Below are 16031 nucleotides of genomic sequence, written 5' to 3'. Positions count from 1 at the left end.
GTGTCAGCCCTGCCTATTTTATTTTTGATGAGCTTCAAAAAAAAAAAAAAAAACACTTATCTTTATAATCCCTCTTTGCGCATAGGCAGAGAGCAAAGAAAGTGATCTATCAAGATTTCTGTCAAAATCAACTAGTCTGTTTTTTTTACATTTATTAAACAAAGAAAAAAAAAAAAAAACAACATGTTTTAGATCTGTTTATATAGTCATATTAAACAGGCCAAAGGGCAGGAAAAAAAAAAAAAAAAGTTAGTTGATAGGGTTTACATAAACCCCAAAAAAAGAAAAAAAAAACTGCCTGGTTATCAAAATACAATATTTTTCAGTTGATCTTTAAAAAAGGACAAATTTGGGATGCTGAAATCCAGCAACTCAAGCACCCTTCAATGCTAAAGGCTGCACTGCCCAACCCCTGGCACATCATACCCTCTAACTTTCTTTACCAGTTAGTTTCTGGAACTAGCACTTTTTCTTAAAGAAGCTAACTGCAGCGTCAATTATGCCAGGAATCCCGATATGTTCCATATACAGTTGTGCTCATAAGTTTACATACCCTGGCAGAATTTATGATTTCTCTGCCATTTTTCAGAGAATATAAATAACACAAAAACCTTCTTTCACTCATTGTTAGTGTTTGGCTGAAGCCATTTATTAATCAATCAACTGTGTTTACTCTTTTTAAATCATAATGACAACAGAAACTACCCAAATGACCCTGATCAAACGTTAACATCAATGACAGCTTGAAGTCTTTTGTGGTATTTGTGGATGAGGCTCTTTATCTTCTCAGAGGGTAAAGCTTCCCATTCTTCCTGGCAAAAAGCCTCCAGTTCCTGTAAATTCTTGGGCTGTCTTGCATGAACTGCACGCTTGAGATCTCCCCAGAGTGGCTATATGATATTGAGGTCAGGAGACTGAGATGGCCACTCCAAAACCTTCACTTTATTCTGCTGTAGCCAATAACAGGTCGACCTGGCCTTGTGTTTAGGATCGGTGTCCTGTTGGAATGTCCGAGTACTTCCCATGCGCAGCTTCCGGACTGATGAATGCAAGTTTTCCTCCAGTATTTTTTGATAACACACTGCATTCATCTTGCCATCAATTCTGACCAAATTTTCTGTGCCTTTGTAGCTCACACATACCCAAAACATCAGCGATCCACCTCCGTGTTTCACAGTAGGAATGGTGTACCTTTCATCATAGGCCTGGTTGACTCTCCATATGTAGCCGTTATGGCTGTGGCCAAAAAGCTCAATTTTGGCCTCATCACTCCAAATGACTGTGTTAGAAAATTTGAGGCTTGTCTCTGTGCTGTTTGGCATATAAGCGGGATACTTTGTGGCATTTGATTAGTAATGGCTTTCTTCTGATAACTCAACCATGCAGCCCATCTTTCTTCAAGTGCCTCCTTATTGTGCATCTTGAAACAGCCACACCACATGTTTTCAGAGAGTCCTGTATTTCACCTGAAGTTATTTGTGGGTTTTTCTTTGCATGCCGAACAATTTTCCTGGCAGTTGTGGCTGAAATGTTAGTTGGTCTACCTGACCGTGGTTTGGTTTCAACAGAACCCCGCATTTTCCACTTCTTGATTAGAGTTTGAACACTGCTGATTGGCATTCTCAGTTCCTTGGATATCTTTTTATAGCCATTTCCTGTTCTATACAGTTCAATTACCCTTTCCTGCAGAAACTTTGACAATTCTTTTGCTTTCCCCATGACTTGGAATCCAGAAATTTCAGTGCAGCACTGGATGAAAGATGCAAGGGTCTGTCAGGAGTCCAGAAACTCATTGACCTTTTATACACACACACTAATTAAAACCAAACTGATCACAGGTGAGGATGGTTACCTTTAACAGCCATTCAAACCCCTTTGTGTCAACTTGTGTGCATGTTATTAGGCCAAAATCACCAGGGTATGTAAACTTTTGATCGGGGTCATTCGGGTAGTTTCTGTTTTCATTATGATTTAAAAAGAGTAAACACAGTTGATTGATAAATGGCTTCAGCCAAACACTAACCATGAGTGAAAGAAAAGTTTGTGTTATTCATATTCTCTGGAAAACAGCCAAGAAAATCAAATTCTGCCAGGGTATATAAACTTAGGAGCACAACTGTACAAAGCTGGCCTTGCATCAAAATGCACCCATAATTTCATTGCAGCAACCCTGGGGGCAAGCGGCAAGGCAGATCTGTGTTTTATAGGTATAATGCAGTGTTTTTACTTGGGACTGCTAGTGAAAAGGTGGATTGTTTCGCTGTAAGTATTCATTGATAGAGCTGTCTCTAATATACAGTATCTCACAAAAATAAGCACACCCCTAACATTTTTTGTAAATATTTTATTCTATCTTTTCATGTGACAACACTGAAGAAATGACACTTTGCTACAATGTAAAGTTTTGAGTGCACAGTTTGTATAACCGTGTAAATTTGCTGTCCCCTCAAAATAACTCAACACAGCCATTAATGTCTAAACTGCTGGCAACAAAAGTGGGTACACCCCCAAGTGAACATGTCAAAATTGGCCCAAAGTGTCAATATTTTGTGTGGCCACCATTATATTCCAGCACTGCCTTAACTAGTGATCGACCGATTATCTGCAAAGCCAATATATCGAGGGCCGATATGCACTTTTACCCGATATATCGGAATCGGCCTTTTGATTTACCGATAGTGCCGATATTTCGGGAAAGTGCTTGAACCGGGGTGATGCCTGCAGCTAGAGGCGTAACCCCCATAACGGTGTCCATAGCCAACGGTCGGCTGTCTTGTAATGTCAACCGATGCAGCTGAGAAGGCATCCTACCTTCACCGCCGCCATCTGACCGGGTCTCCATTTCTTTGAATTCGGCACCGCCAAAGTGATGCCATGACATCACTTCCGGGTACTGGCGGCACTGAATTGAAAAACTTACAGCATTCAAAAACAGCCATACTTGGCATTTTGAATGCTTTTAAGTGCAGAGGAGGGGTTTGGGGTCTTTTAGACCCCCCGATCCCTCCACCACAGTACCTGTAGACATTTAAAAAAACAATTTTAATGTCTGAAAATAATCGGCAGATACCGATATCCGATGACCAAAATATCGGTATCGGCGGTAAAAAATGATATCGGTCAATCAATAGCCTTAACCCTCTAAGGGCATAGACACACTTGTCTTTGTACTCCTCACCTGGTTTCCGCCACATACACTTGACAGCATCTGAACCAAATAAGTTTATCTTGGTCTCATCAGACCACAGGACATGGTTCCAGTAATCCATGTCCTTAGTCTGATTGTCTTCAGCAAACTGTTTACTTTCCTGTGCATCACCTTTAGAAGAGGCTTCCTTCTGGGATGACAACCATGCAGACCAATTTGATGCAGTGTGTGGCGTATGGTCTGAACCCTGACAGGCTGACCCCCCTACCCCTTCAACCCCTGCAGCAATGCTGGCAGCATTCATACAACTATTTCCCAAAGACAACCTCTGGATATGACGCTGAACATGGGCACTCAACTTTTTTGGTCGACCATGGCGAGGCCTGTTCTGAGCGGAACCTGTCCTGTTAAACTGCTGTATGGTCTTGGCCACCGTGCTGCAGCTCAGTTTCAGGGTCTTGGCAATCTTCTTATAGCCTAGGCCATCTTTATGTAGAGCAACTGTTCTTTTTTTGGTCTTGGCCACTGTGCTGCAGCTCAGTTTAATTTACACCGTTATACAAGCTGTACACTTCCTACTTCACATTGTAGCCAAGTTTAACTGCTTGCCGACCGCCGCAAGTAGATTTACTGCGGCGGTCAGCCCCTGCCAGGCAGAGTGACGTTAATTAACGTCACTAGCCTGGGAGGGTCTGGGGAGCGAGCGCGCGCCCGCGGAGGCGCGCTCCCGCGCGGTCACGCACCCCCCCGCGCGTGTGACCAGCGGACCCGATGTCCGCCGGCCACTCGGCGATCGTCGGGGGAAGAGTGAGAATGTCAGGCAGCTTGTGTAAACAAGCTGCCTGTCATTCTCCTCGCTGTAAAGACACTGATTACACGGATCTAGTATGTAGATCCGTTGATCAGTGTCCTTACAGCTAGAGCCACAGCCAATCACAGTAAGAATCACGCCCCTAGGGACACACACAGCCCCTCCCTCCCAAATAAAGTTAACCCCTTCACTGCCAGTGTATTTTTACAGTAACAGTGCATATGTATAGCACTGATTACTGTAGAAATGTCACTGGTAACCCCAAAAGTGTCAAAAATGTCAGTCAAGGGTCCGATCTGTCCGCCGCAATGTCGCAGTACCGCAAAAAAAAAAAAAATCGCAGATCGCCGCCATTACGCGTTAAAAAAAAAAAAAAATGACAAAAATCTTTCCCTTTGTTAGTAAACGCGATAACTTTTGCGCAAACCAATCAAAATACGCTTTTCGCGATTTTTTTTACCAAACATAGGTAGGATAAAACAAATTGGCCAAAAATGTTAAATTTTGATTTTTACATTTTTTTGGGGGGAATTTCATATAAAAAAATGTGAAAAATATTGCTATTTTTGCAAAATTGTCGCTCTTTTTTTGTTTATAGCGCGTGATCAAAAAAAATCGCACAGGTGATCAAATACCACCAAAAGAAAGCTCTGTTTGTGGGAAAAAAAGGACGTCAAATTCGTTTAGGTACAGCGTCGCACGAACGCGCAATTGTCCGTTAAAGTCACGCAGTGCCAAATCGCAAAATACCCCCTGGTCTTTTAGCAGGAAAATCCTCCGGGGCTTAAGTGGTTAATTTCTTCAGTGTTGTCACATAAAAAGATATACTAAAATATTTACAAAAATGTTAGGGGTGTACTCACTCTTGTGAGATACGGTATTAGATCACACAATTTCTTAGATTTGGTGGCTTCATTAGTTAACTTTTTTAAGCTAAGATTATTTTCAGAAAATACAGGAAATACCTGTAAATCTAATTCCCTCACTCCCCATGAAGAGGAAATGGAGAGAAAGGTATCTTTAAAGTCCAGCCTGGTTGACAACCATGGCTTCCTCCACAGGCACAGTGGAGTGAGTGAGCAAAAAGAGACCATCTTTTTTGTTCACAGGATCGCTGGGTGAAAATAAAAAAGGAAAAAAAAAAAAAAAAAGCTGAAAAATAAAAACAAAATGCCACTTCCTCCGCATCTATGCACTTGCAACCTATTACATTTATGTTTTTTGGGTTTCAACAAGCTTGATGTTCAGTTACATGATGTTTGTATTGCAATCAATGACATGATATTTCTGTTGTATTTACCATCTGATCTGCCAGGAGAAGCACGGTCTTCAGGCTAAATTTGCGGGAGCAGAAATTAAAGAGGTCTTCAAGGCTTGGGCCCAGTAACTCCATTACCATCACATTGTAATCTCCCTCTGCTCCACACCATTTGATTGAAGGAATCCCCACTGCCAAATAGAATGTAAACGTAAACGCATGAAAGAAGCATTTGATGCTATCCTAAGCAGTACCTAAAGATCTACAAGGTAAATATAAGTTAAAGAATATGCTTTTAGCTACTAAAATACAGAGTATATTTGATCAACCCCCCCCCCCCCCCAAAGAAAAGTGAAAGAGGATAAGAAAAAAAATCTAACCGATTTATCCATCCATGCTACACATCATTGATGGACAAATCTCCCACTGCAGATATTGTACTTTGACAGACAGCCTTGCCAGATGTCAATCTACCTAAACAGTGCCTGCAGTACAAAAAAAAAAAAAAAAAAAGGCAAACACCCTAACCTATAACTAGCCTTTGCAGCAAGGTGCACATGGAAGGGTGACACCCACCGCAAACAAGATTTCCCAGTACACTTACCAGCAAGCCTGCAAAATAACCAAATTGACCTTAACTGTTTACATTACATTAGAAACAGAGGGTTTTGTTTGCACACATTTGACAAATGATTGGATGATCTGATTGGATGTAAGCACGTGGGGCTCTGCCCACACAGTCTCATCATTCATTCACAGATTGCTGTGAATATATGAACTACAAGTACCGTCTGTACTGTGACTTGTAGTTTCAATGGGCTGCGGGGGGGGCGCTGATGAGCACTCTTGCAGTCCACTGACATGTCCTGACATGTCCTCCAGCTTTCAAACAGAAAGCCTGTACAGAGATACAGGCTGAGAGCCGTAGGGCATGTCTGCAGGAGCCCACTTGACCTACGATTGTGGATACAATGCTTTCCAGGCACCTCCTGGAAAAAATAAAAAAAGCAAATTTTCTTTGCAAAAAATATGTGCATTTATTATGTTTTCTGCAAAAGTGAACGTGGCCTTTAATGCTATAATTCCGTCCAATTTAGCAAAATTGATTTTGGTTCCAATTTACATCAATTTGCCAAAAATGTCCTGAAGAGAAACACAGATGCCCAGAGGAATGTATAAAAAGTACAATGTAGGGGGATAAGAGGCAGACACAAGAGGTAAAGGAAATCTGCAGGAGTTTGGTCAGGTGATATGTGCTTTGTCAGATGTGTTAAGGCCCGTATACACGATAAGAGGGGAAGAAAAAAAAAAAAAAAAAAAAAAAAAAAAACTTACTCGGTGAGCTTGTCTGATAATCTATTCATTAGTACGCAGCTTTAGAGAGCTGATCACAACATTTCATGCAAAAATATACGAAGGGACGGGCACAAAATGTTTTTTCATACGTGACCAAGACCATGCATGTTCAGGTACTAAAGAATACATTACAATACATCACTTCTGAAGTTGTAGTATGAGAATTTTTGTAACTTTAGTAGCCTATTGGTTTTCTATATATATATATATATATATATATATATATATATATATATATATATATATATATATATATATATATATATATATATATATAAAATAAAAAAAAACCCACGAACGATCATTCGTTCGATACTCCCATCATGTGTACTAGGCATTAGATAGAAATTATATATATCTCTCTCATTTGATGTATCAAGAGTTATAGAGCGCGCCAAATGTTAGGCAGAAGATACTCCAGAGAAGGTGGGCAGTATGCCAGAAATCCAGGACACAGAATTGCTGGGAAAATACCAGAATGTAGAAGAAAGTCATGTACAGAGGGATGACAAAGACATTAGGAAATGTATCAAATGGCCAAGCTTTGTACATACGAGTAGAAAATTAAAGTGAATTTTTTGAGTGAGTAGCAGTTAGAGGAATGCGACAACAGAAAGCAGCATTGCAGGAGCAGTAGAGTAGATGTACAGCAGCATCAGGAATGGAATACTTTCCCTTATCTCCTGATGGCTGACCAGGGGAGTGAAAATGAGGTACGCATTAAAGTAAATCTGTAGCTTGGTACTGTATTAATAAAGCACACAGACACTGACTGGCCAAGACCATGGGTGAATATGGAGAAGAGTATGGGTCCAAGAACAAAACTGAAGTAGACCAACAAAGTGTGTGGTTAGTAAAGCAGTATGACAATGGCAGACACTGAAAATTCATCCAAAAAGAAGAAGAGGTGATCAGAGAGAATGCCAAGACATTAGTAACAGTCTAAAGCCTTTTTTGCACTGCCAGGGATCCCTCTCCCTGTGCTCTCTAAATAAAAGGTCCCCTTTGGTTTGTAAAGACCACCCAACTTCATCATCCATCATCCACAAACCTATGGAAAGCAAAGCCCTTTAAACTCAAATTCTAAGCATGGAATTTATTGCAAAGTTACACTGGTCCAGCTTGGACCAATATAACCATGCGTATGTCCAACCTGTGGGATCCCTGGGGAAGCTGGAAATCACTGTAGTAGTCACTGACCTGCTGCACTGTAACCACAGGGGGTTCCTTGCTAGGCACATACACCATTCACAAAATATCTTGCAAGGCATCCTCTGATTGGACGAGGTGGACATCATGTCTTAAACTCCCTGCCTCATTCAATTAGAGAATGCCTTATATTAACTGAGAAAAATGTAAGGTGTTCTGTCAATGGCACCCATGCTGAGCAGGTGACCCACTGTTTTTGCTATGCAGGGCAACATCTGTTTGGCATATGACTGGGAGACAGAGGTGACTACTACAGTGATTTTTAGCTTCCTTATTGATCCCACAGATAAGAAATATGTATACTTACATTGGTCCAAGCTGAACCAATGTAACTATGCAAAAAAAATTCATACCCAAAATTCAGATTTAGGCACATTTACTCCTATGATAGTCTTGTTCAGGGGTCTCTGAACTTTTTAAACAAAGGACCAGTTTACTGCCCTTCAGAGTTTGGGGGGGGGGGGGGGGGCGGATGTTTTTGTCAGTAGGAGACATAGTGCCCCATCATTGGTAGTGGTAGGAACAGTCCCCCATCATTGGTAGTGGTAGGAACAGTACCCCATCATTGGTAGTGGTAGGAACAGTACCCCATCATTGGTAGTGGTAGGAACAGTCCCCCATCATTGGTAGTGGTAGAACAGTCCCCCATCATTGGTAGTGGTAGAACAGTCCCCCATCTTTGGTGTCAGTGGGAGGAATAGTACCCAATCCTTGGTAGTTGGTAGTGGTAGGAACAGTACCCAGTAATTGGTGTCAGTTTGAAGAAAAGTGCCTCATTATTGGTATCAGTAGAAAGATTAGTACCCCATTATTGCTCTTAGTGGGAGGAACAATATCCCATAGTTGATGTTAGTGGAAGGAATAGTGCACAATCATTGGTGTCAGTGGGAGGAACAGTACCCAATCATTGGTATTGGAAGGAATAGTGCACCATCATTGGTGTCAGTGGGGTGGAATAGTAACCAATTGTTGGTGGTAGAAACAGTGCCCCATCATTGGTGTCAGTAGGAAGAAAAGTGCCTCATTATTGGTATCAGTAGAACAAATGGTACCCCATTATTGGTGTCAGTGGGAGGAATAGTACGCAATCATTGGTAGTGAAAGGAATAGTACGCAATCATTGGTAGTGGAAGGAATAGTGCACAATCATTGGTGTCAGTGGAAGGAATAATCCACCATCAATGGTGTCAATGGGAGGAATAGTACCCAATCAGTGGTAGTAGGAGGAATAGTACCCCATTATTGGTGCCAGTAGGAAGAATAGTGCTTCATCATTAGTATCAGTAGGAAGAATTGTACCCCGTCATTGGTGTCAGTAGGAAGATTAATGCACCATAGTCGGTGTCAGTGGGAGGAATTGGGTCTTGTATCAGTGAGGTTAACAGTGCCCCAAGTGCCAGATAAAGGCAAGCATCTTGCCCTCGGGCCACTGTTTAGAGACCACTAGTCTAGTTCATAAAGTAGCTGCCTAAGCTTTCCGTAGAGAACTCCAAGTTAAGCAAGCCAATATTCCAATAAACCAATATTGCAGCCCAGTTCTGATAGGTCTTACCTCCCCCCTGCATCATCTTGTAAAACTTGCTCTCAATGTGCAACTGAGGGTGCTTGGTCTTCACACATTCCAGTTTGATGGCCACTTCCTCACCAGTGGCAATGTTTGCACCTGTGGAAACAAAACACAAACACATCCCTCGTAAGCTTGTGTACATTGAATCATAAAACTTGTCTATTCAAACTTTCCAAAAGGTCACAAATTCTTCTTAAACATATAATTTTACATACATATCGGGGAGTGTTTTTTTTTTTTTTTTAAGGCTTTGTCAAGCCACTAACTAGTGACATTAGTTACAATCAAGCTATGCTGGGCTAATTAGATTAAAATATGTGCTATCATGCAGAAGAGATCTACTTGTATAACACTCTTACTGTATAGGCGTGCTTGGTCTCATTTCTAGGGATATATTATTTTTATTTTTAAGGCTGTAGCAGGTTCCTCCATCTACATGAACAAACTAGATAGAGAATTCCCCTTATTGCCAAGCCTAAGCAAGCCACTGAGGGTTCTGCTGACAGATGGAACCATTTTAAAACAAATAAAAGCAAGCTTTTAGGCCCCTTTCACACTATCCGTCCGTCGGACGGATTCCGTTTTTCTCAGCGGGGGATCGAGCCGCCGATCCCCCTCTGAGCAGCAGGAGGACAGCGGTGTCTCAGTTCCCCATGCATCTCTATAGGGGAAATCGGATGGGAACGGACCGACGGTCTGTTCTCATCCGATCCGCTGGACGGATAGAAAATAGGGTTTCCATCCATCCAGATTTGACGGATCGGATCGTGTCGGATGTCAGCGGACGCGTTTCCGCTGCCATCCGATGCCCCATAGGAATGCATGGGGTGACCGTTCAGATCCGCCAAAAAAACGAACAGGCGGATCTGAACGGTCCGCCTGTGTGAAAGGGGCCTTAAAGATCCAAGTTGGTCTGCATGTACTATTTCATAGTTAGGAAAAGGGAACACAAATACTCTGGAATATTCGCCAAGCAATGCTTTTTTTTTTTTTTTACTACTCTGCAGGAAAATGATGGTATGAAATCTAACGTTCATATTGGCATTGTCAGTCATTGTACAAAACACTTCTCTAAAGTGGCCTCTTTTCTCTTAGCCTGGGTATCCCCAGCTGATGGCAACCAAGGCTCATCTTGGGAAAAAGTGAACAGGCAAAAAAAAAAATATATATATAATACATTTCAGATGGTGGCACAGAAACTTTTTTTTTTTCCCCAAATTTGAATCTTCTGACAGAAACCACTGCAAGCTGGTTGCTATGGGCAAAAAGAAAGCTGATCTCCCCAGGTTGCTTACTTACAAGTGGAAAGGTTTTTGCATACCTCATTGCGCAATTTTACCTTCTATTGTTCTAGTTCTACTGAAATTTCCACCTGCATTCCAATCATTTCCACTTCCTTGAGTTATAGGTAGGTGGTTCCACCAGATTTAGTCACATGATCAGTCTCAGTGTGTTAATTAGGAACAAGCTCAGGCTTGTTAGGATCCTAGTCCAAGCCCACCCAAGCATTCCCACCTGGAAGCGGTTACCTTTACTAAGCCACATCACGATCACATGCCAAATCATATGGTTTTGGACAAGGATATGTTAAGACTGAGCTCATACCTGATGAAAAAAAAAAAAAAAAAAAAAACTGGGAGTCAATTAGGTTACTGGTTGAAAAGTAATTTCACTGAATACCCCTCAGTGTTTTTTTTAGCTTGCAGTTTAAATAAATCATACCTGGGTGCAGTTTGAAGTTTGAAACAGAAAGGCAATTATTGCCCACAGTTCCACAAACGTCAGCATGCCCTCACCAACCCAACCCCCCCCCCCCCCCCTCCGCTCCTCTTTATGTTTGTCCAATGCAAGGCAAAGCATATATTCTTTATTCCAGGGGTTCCTGTGCTACTGCGCAAAGTGTTTTTACTAAAAAATGTATCTATGACCACAAGCTGGAAACCATTGTTAATTACTCTGAGTACTTCTAAAGTAGTTTTAAACTCTCCATATAAAATTTAGCTCCCAACGTGAACTCATTTATTGTGTACAAAAAATTGCCTTATTTGTTTTGCTTTTAACCTTATTCAAAATTCTTTCTAGCTGGTGCGGCACTTCCCCAAAGCTTCAGTAGGGAAACTTGCACACAATGACTCCCAGGTACTAACTGCTGGTCATACGTCATGAGTACCTGCGTGGGAGTATTTTAATGCACATGTGCTGGTATATTCACGGACATCCCATTTTTTTTTTTTTTTTTAATCAGTGATTTTTTATTTTAAAATAATCTACTGTAATATAACAGTGAGGATTACAAAAACAGTTCGCAAAATGAATGAACAATCAAGAGAAAATATATGTCCTACACAGAAACTTTTTTGTTCAGCCTTTGGGCTGAACAGAATAAAAATATAAGATTATTCCATATACGCTATACAGCACGGATTGGAGGATCACCTTCTGCAGCTATTGTCCTCTGGCAGCCAGTACCATTGGCTGCATTTGATTTTCTGTCTGGCTCCCTCAATTTTACAATGGAAGTTTTTGGTTGGGAGGAGTGGGGACTCTGATAGGGCCACCTACGGAATGAATTCTGTACTGTTCCTTGGGAGCAGGCCGAAATCCACATATTGTATGGCCAGCTTCAGTTTGGCAATGTGATAAATCAAATCAAATGGGTTCAATAACACTAACTGCTCATAGATGTCAATTTAATTCTTTGCTTTGTGCACTGCAGCTGCATATCATTGCTCATAAACAACTCTTCTTTTATTAATAAATTGCAGCCTTTTTATAGCCAGCTATTTTTAGTGGACCCTTTAGGGATAATTACTTTAAGATTTCTGTGTATTTAGATCTTATTTTGCTTTTTGTATGTTCATTGAAGGGAAGAAATTTAGGCCTAGGAAGGTCTACTTATTTTTTTTTTAACACCGGCTATTTATCAGAGTTTTGGCTTTGCTCTATGACAAACTTTTGTGTATCTAATGACACACTGCAGCTGCAATTACAATAACTAGGTACACAAATGTTCTATGAAAAGAACTTTAAGAAAGGGATTAGCTTCGAGAAACCATTTACCTTCTACAGAAAGGGCCTAATTATCAGAGATAGCTAAAGCTGCAGTCTCTTACAGACTATATATTACCACCTAGAAAGATCAAAAGGCGGTTTCACTTCAACCGGCTTACACCAGTTAAAGTACGGTAATTGTATAGTTTTCTTTTTAAAAACAAACTTGTTATACTTACCCGCTCTGTGAAATGGTATTGCACAGAATAGCCTAAACCTCCTCTTCTCGGGTCCCTCACCTGCACTCCTGGATTCTCTTCTGCGAGGGAACTCCATAGCAAGACGCTTGCTATGGGGGGGCAATCATGCGGGCTAGATGCCAAGCCATGCTGCCTGCGTTTAGACAGCACGTCTTGGCCCTGTCCTCTATCACTGGGTTTGACTGAGTGGGGAGAGAGCCACTACAGACGGGTACATTGCTGGAATGAGTGAGGACTCCGGTAGATGTAAGGGGGGGGGGGGGTGATACCGTTAAAGGAACATTTTTTTACCCCCAATGCAAGGAATGCATTAAGGTAAAAAATGTCTAGGCTTTTATAACCACTTTAAATAAGCCCACCTCAGGCAGCTCAAGAATAATGGGAGGGGAGCTACAGTTCTAGGACCCGCTGTTGTAGGGTCAGCTATAGACTAAAGCCTCGTACAAACGCAACGAATTTCCGCCGACCGATAATCCGTCTTTTGTCCAGAGTGCGTGTCGGTTGGTTGGAATGTGCTCTAGACTGCACACGAATTTTCCCGTACGACAGAATTCTACTTCAGAAGTGATGTCATGTGTTGGATTGCTTTCTATGTGTTCTTTCATCTCTGAGCATGCCTAGTCTTGCTCATAAGATTTTTCCCCGTCGAAATCTGTACTAACGAGACGAAAATCGGACGTGTGTTGACGGTCGACAAAAATTATATAGCCTGCACACCAGGATTTTTTCGGCCGAAAAGTTGGAGTCGGTTGTCGGAAGCACCATACTAACAAGCCAAAATCGGCAGATCGGTCGGACGAAATTTCCCGGCCAAATTTCTTCTCGTGTGTACGGGGCTTTAAAGAACGTTTACCTAAGGTAGCAAATTTAAATTTTGGTTGCATCAGGCATTTAACCTATGTGCCTAGGTCCTCCATAGTACCTATGCAACCTATTTAACCTCAGGCTACGCAGGGGGTGCTTTACTGTAAGGGCTACAAGACTGCGGAATTCCCTGCCACAAGTGGTAGTAACTGCGGAGAGTATGGCTACTTTTAAAAGACTCTTGGACGTACATCTCAAGGATCGAAACATTCAGGGGTATGAGAAATGAATAGGTCCACACACACCTACACAGGTTGAACTGGATGGACTATTGTCTTTATTCAACCTCACCTACTATGTAACTTTGCTGAGAACTTTTAGGGAACAAACTGATCAGTAAAGGATGCATTTATCCTGCTGGCTGCATTTCCCCAATACAACCTTATTCTTAATACAGCCTTATCAATACATTTCAAAATTAAAGTGGACCTCCTATAAAATAGAAAGTTCACTTTTCTTACAGCCTCCCATCAACCAAATACAAATGGCTTAGTCCAATACAAAAGCACATTCTCACAGGATTTAAAACAACCAGGTATTTTGGGAAGCACGGTAACTTCTACTGCATCTTCCAGAAGTCTTAAAAACTAGTACAGGTATGAAGCAAGTTTTAAGTAATTTTTTTTGTATACATTTTTTTAAAGTAATCTTTAATAGGGGGATGAGGGGAGAAGGGGTTGGCTATAAAGTGAAGCTTCCATTTTATGAAAAGGCCCACTTTGGTACATAGGCAGCATTAATTGTGTCACCTACTCAAGGAATAGAAAGATTCTACTTGCTTAACAGCTTGGCCATGCCACAAGAGAAATTTTTTTACTGCCTCCAAGGAAAACTGCTTGCATATTCATCCCTGGGCACATACTGCCTTAAATGTCAATACAGTTCTGTGCATCGTCCAGTTGCCAGGCTACTGGCAGTGGGGTAGACAATGTACCTGTGCCTTCTTGCCACACAAACACCGCAGTCTCATGCACCATGGCTAAGTACCTAGTGTGCATACGGACCTTCATTAAAAGCATTCTGGGGACCAGCTTGAGTTACTTGACTCCAGGGCTTTTTTTCTCAGAGAATAGGTGCAGGAACTCCTCCTTCTAAGTTACTTTGTGCCTCCGCCCCCTACCCACCTCCGAGCACTAACCCTTGGGTCCACCCCTACCCACCTCCGAGCACTGACCCTTGGTTCCACCCCCTACCCAGCTTCCAGTACAGCCCCTTTTAGAGAATATAGAGTCAAGTAGGGGATTGGAGGACCTTGACTATGAAGAGCGTCTACAATCGCTCGATTTATTCTCCCTGGAGAAGAGACGTCTGAGGGGGGACATGATAGCAATTTATAAATATCTTAATGGGGATCCCAGCTTAGAAAAAAAGCTGTTCATTCGAAGGGATTGCATGAGGACTCGAGGGCATACAATGCGATTAGAGGAGAAGCGTTTTAACCTCAGGCAACGTGGGGGGTTCTTTACTGTTAGGGCTACAAGATTGTGGAATTCTCTACCACAAGAGGTGGTTTCTGCGGGTAGTATGGTGGCTTTCAAAAGACTCTTAGACTTACATCTCAAGGATCAGAACATTCAGGGGTATGTGAGATGATTAAAGCCACACACACCTACACAGGTTGAACTGGATGGACTATTGTCTTTATTCAACCTCACCTACTATGTATGTAACTATGTACTATGTAAGTATAATTTTGTATTGGAATGTATGGAATTTGGTTATGATAACAAGAAAAGCAATAAAATAGATCCCCCACAGCCAGCAGCAGAAAACTATCTCCCAGCAGCCAGCATCAATAGACTCTCTAGCAGCCAGCAACAGTAGACCTCTCCCTAAACAGTAGATCCCTTCCAGAAAAATTAATACTCAGTATCAAAAGATCCTCCACCAGCAACAATAGATCGCCATGCAAAAATAGATCCCCGTCCAGCAGCAATAGATCCCCCAGCAGCCAGCATCAGTGGACCTTCCAGCACCCCCTGAAGGTGCCGGTGTTCCGTGAAAAAACCATACCCGTGAGAAAACCATACCCTCGTCACTTCCGGTTTAGCTACGGAGGGTATGGATTTCTCACGGTAGTTAAACTTGCGGCGCTTACATTAAAACAGCTTATCTGCATCATAAATCATCTCCGCTCTTCGCCCTGTCACTGCCCTCATCTCCGGTAATAAATATAAAAGCGGATCACGGAGCCGCGATCGCCGTCACATTTACATCTCATACTCCCGCCGCCGCTTTTATATTTATTACCGGAGATGAGGGAAGTTACAGCGATAGCAGAGGAGATGATCGATGTTGCAGACGAAGTGTTTTAATGTACCTGCTGCAAGTATTACATTAGACAGTGCCGTGAGAATTTCATGCCCACCGAGCATGCGCACTTGTCAAATTCTTTCATGTTCATTTACGTATCCGGGGCTCTGAGCATGCGCACTGCTGCGCTGCTCAGCTGTTTCAGACCGAAGTGACGACGGTATGGTTTCTCCACGGGGTATGGTTTTTTAACGTTACACCGGAACTGCGTTCCCCCGCATTCCCGCTGAAAAAAAGCCCTGCTTGACTCCAAT

At 42.0% G+C, this 16031-nt stretch overlaps 1 protein-coding gene across 1 annotated transcript in view; it reads right to left on the bottom strand.

Annotated features, from left to right (window-relative positions):
- Positions 1 to 16031, bottom strand: part of CSNK1E (casein kinase 1 epsilon) — an 89559-nt gene that overhangs the window by 20129 nt on the left and 53399 nt on the right. The window contains exons 3-4 of the mRNA XM_082265854.1: positions 9335 to 9445; positions 5260 to 5408 (exon numbers count right to left, since the gene is read on the bottom strand). Coding sequence (XP_082121980.1) covers positions 5260 to 5408; positions 9335 to 9445 — 260 coding nt within the window. The remainder of the gene's footprint in view (positions 1 to 5259; positions 5409 to 9334; positions 9446 to 16031) is intronic.

This window comes from Pelophylax lessonae, assembly GCF_965119305.1.
Source record: "Pelophylax lessonae genome assembly, chromosome: 8".
NCBI classification, from domain to species: Eukaryota; Metazoa; Chordata; class Amphibia; order Anura; family Ranidae; genus Pelophylax; species Pelophylax lessonae.
Note: the sequence above shows the minus strand (reverse complement) of the source record. Positions and strands in the feature narration are given on the sequence as shown.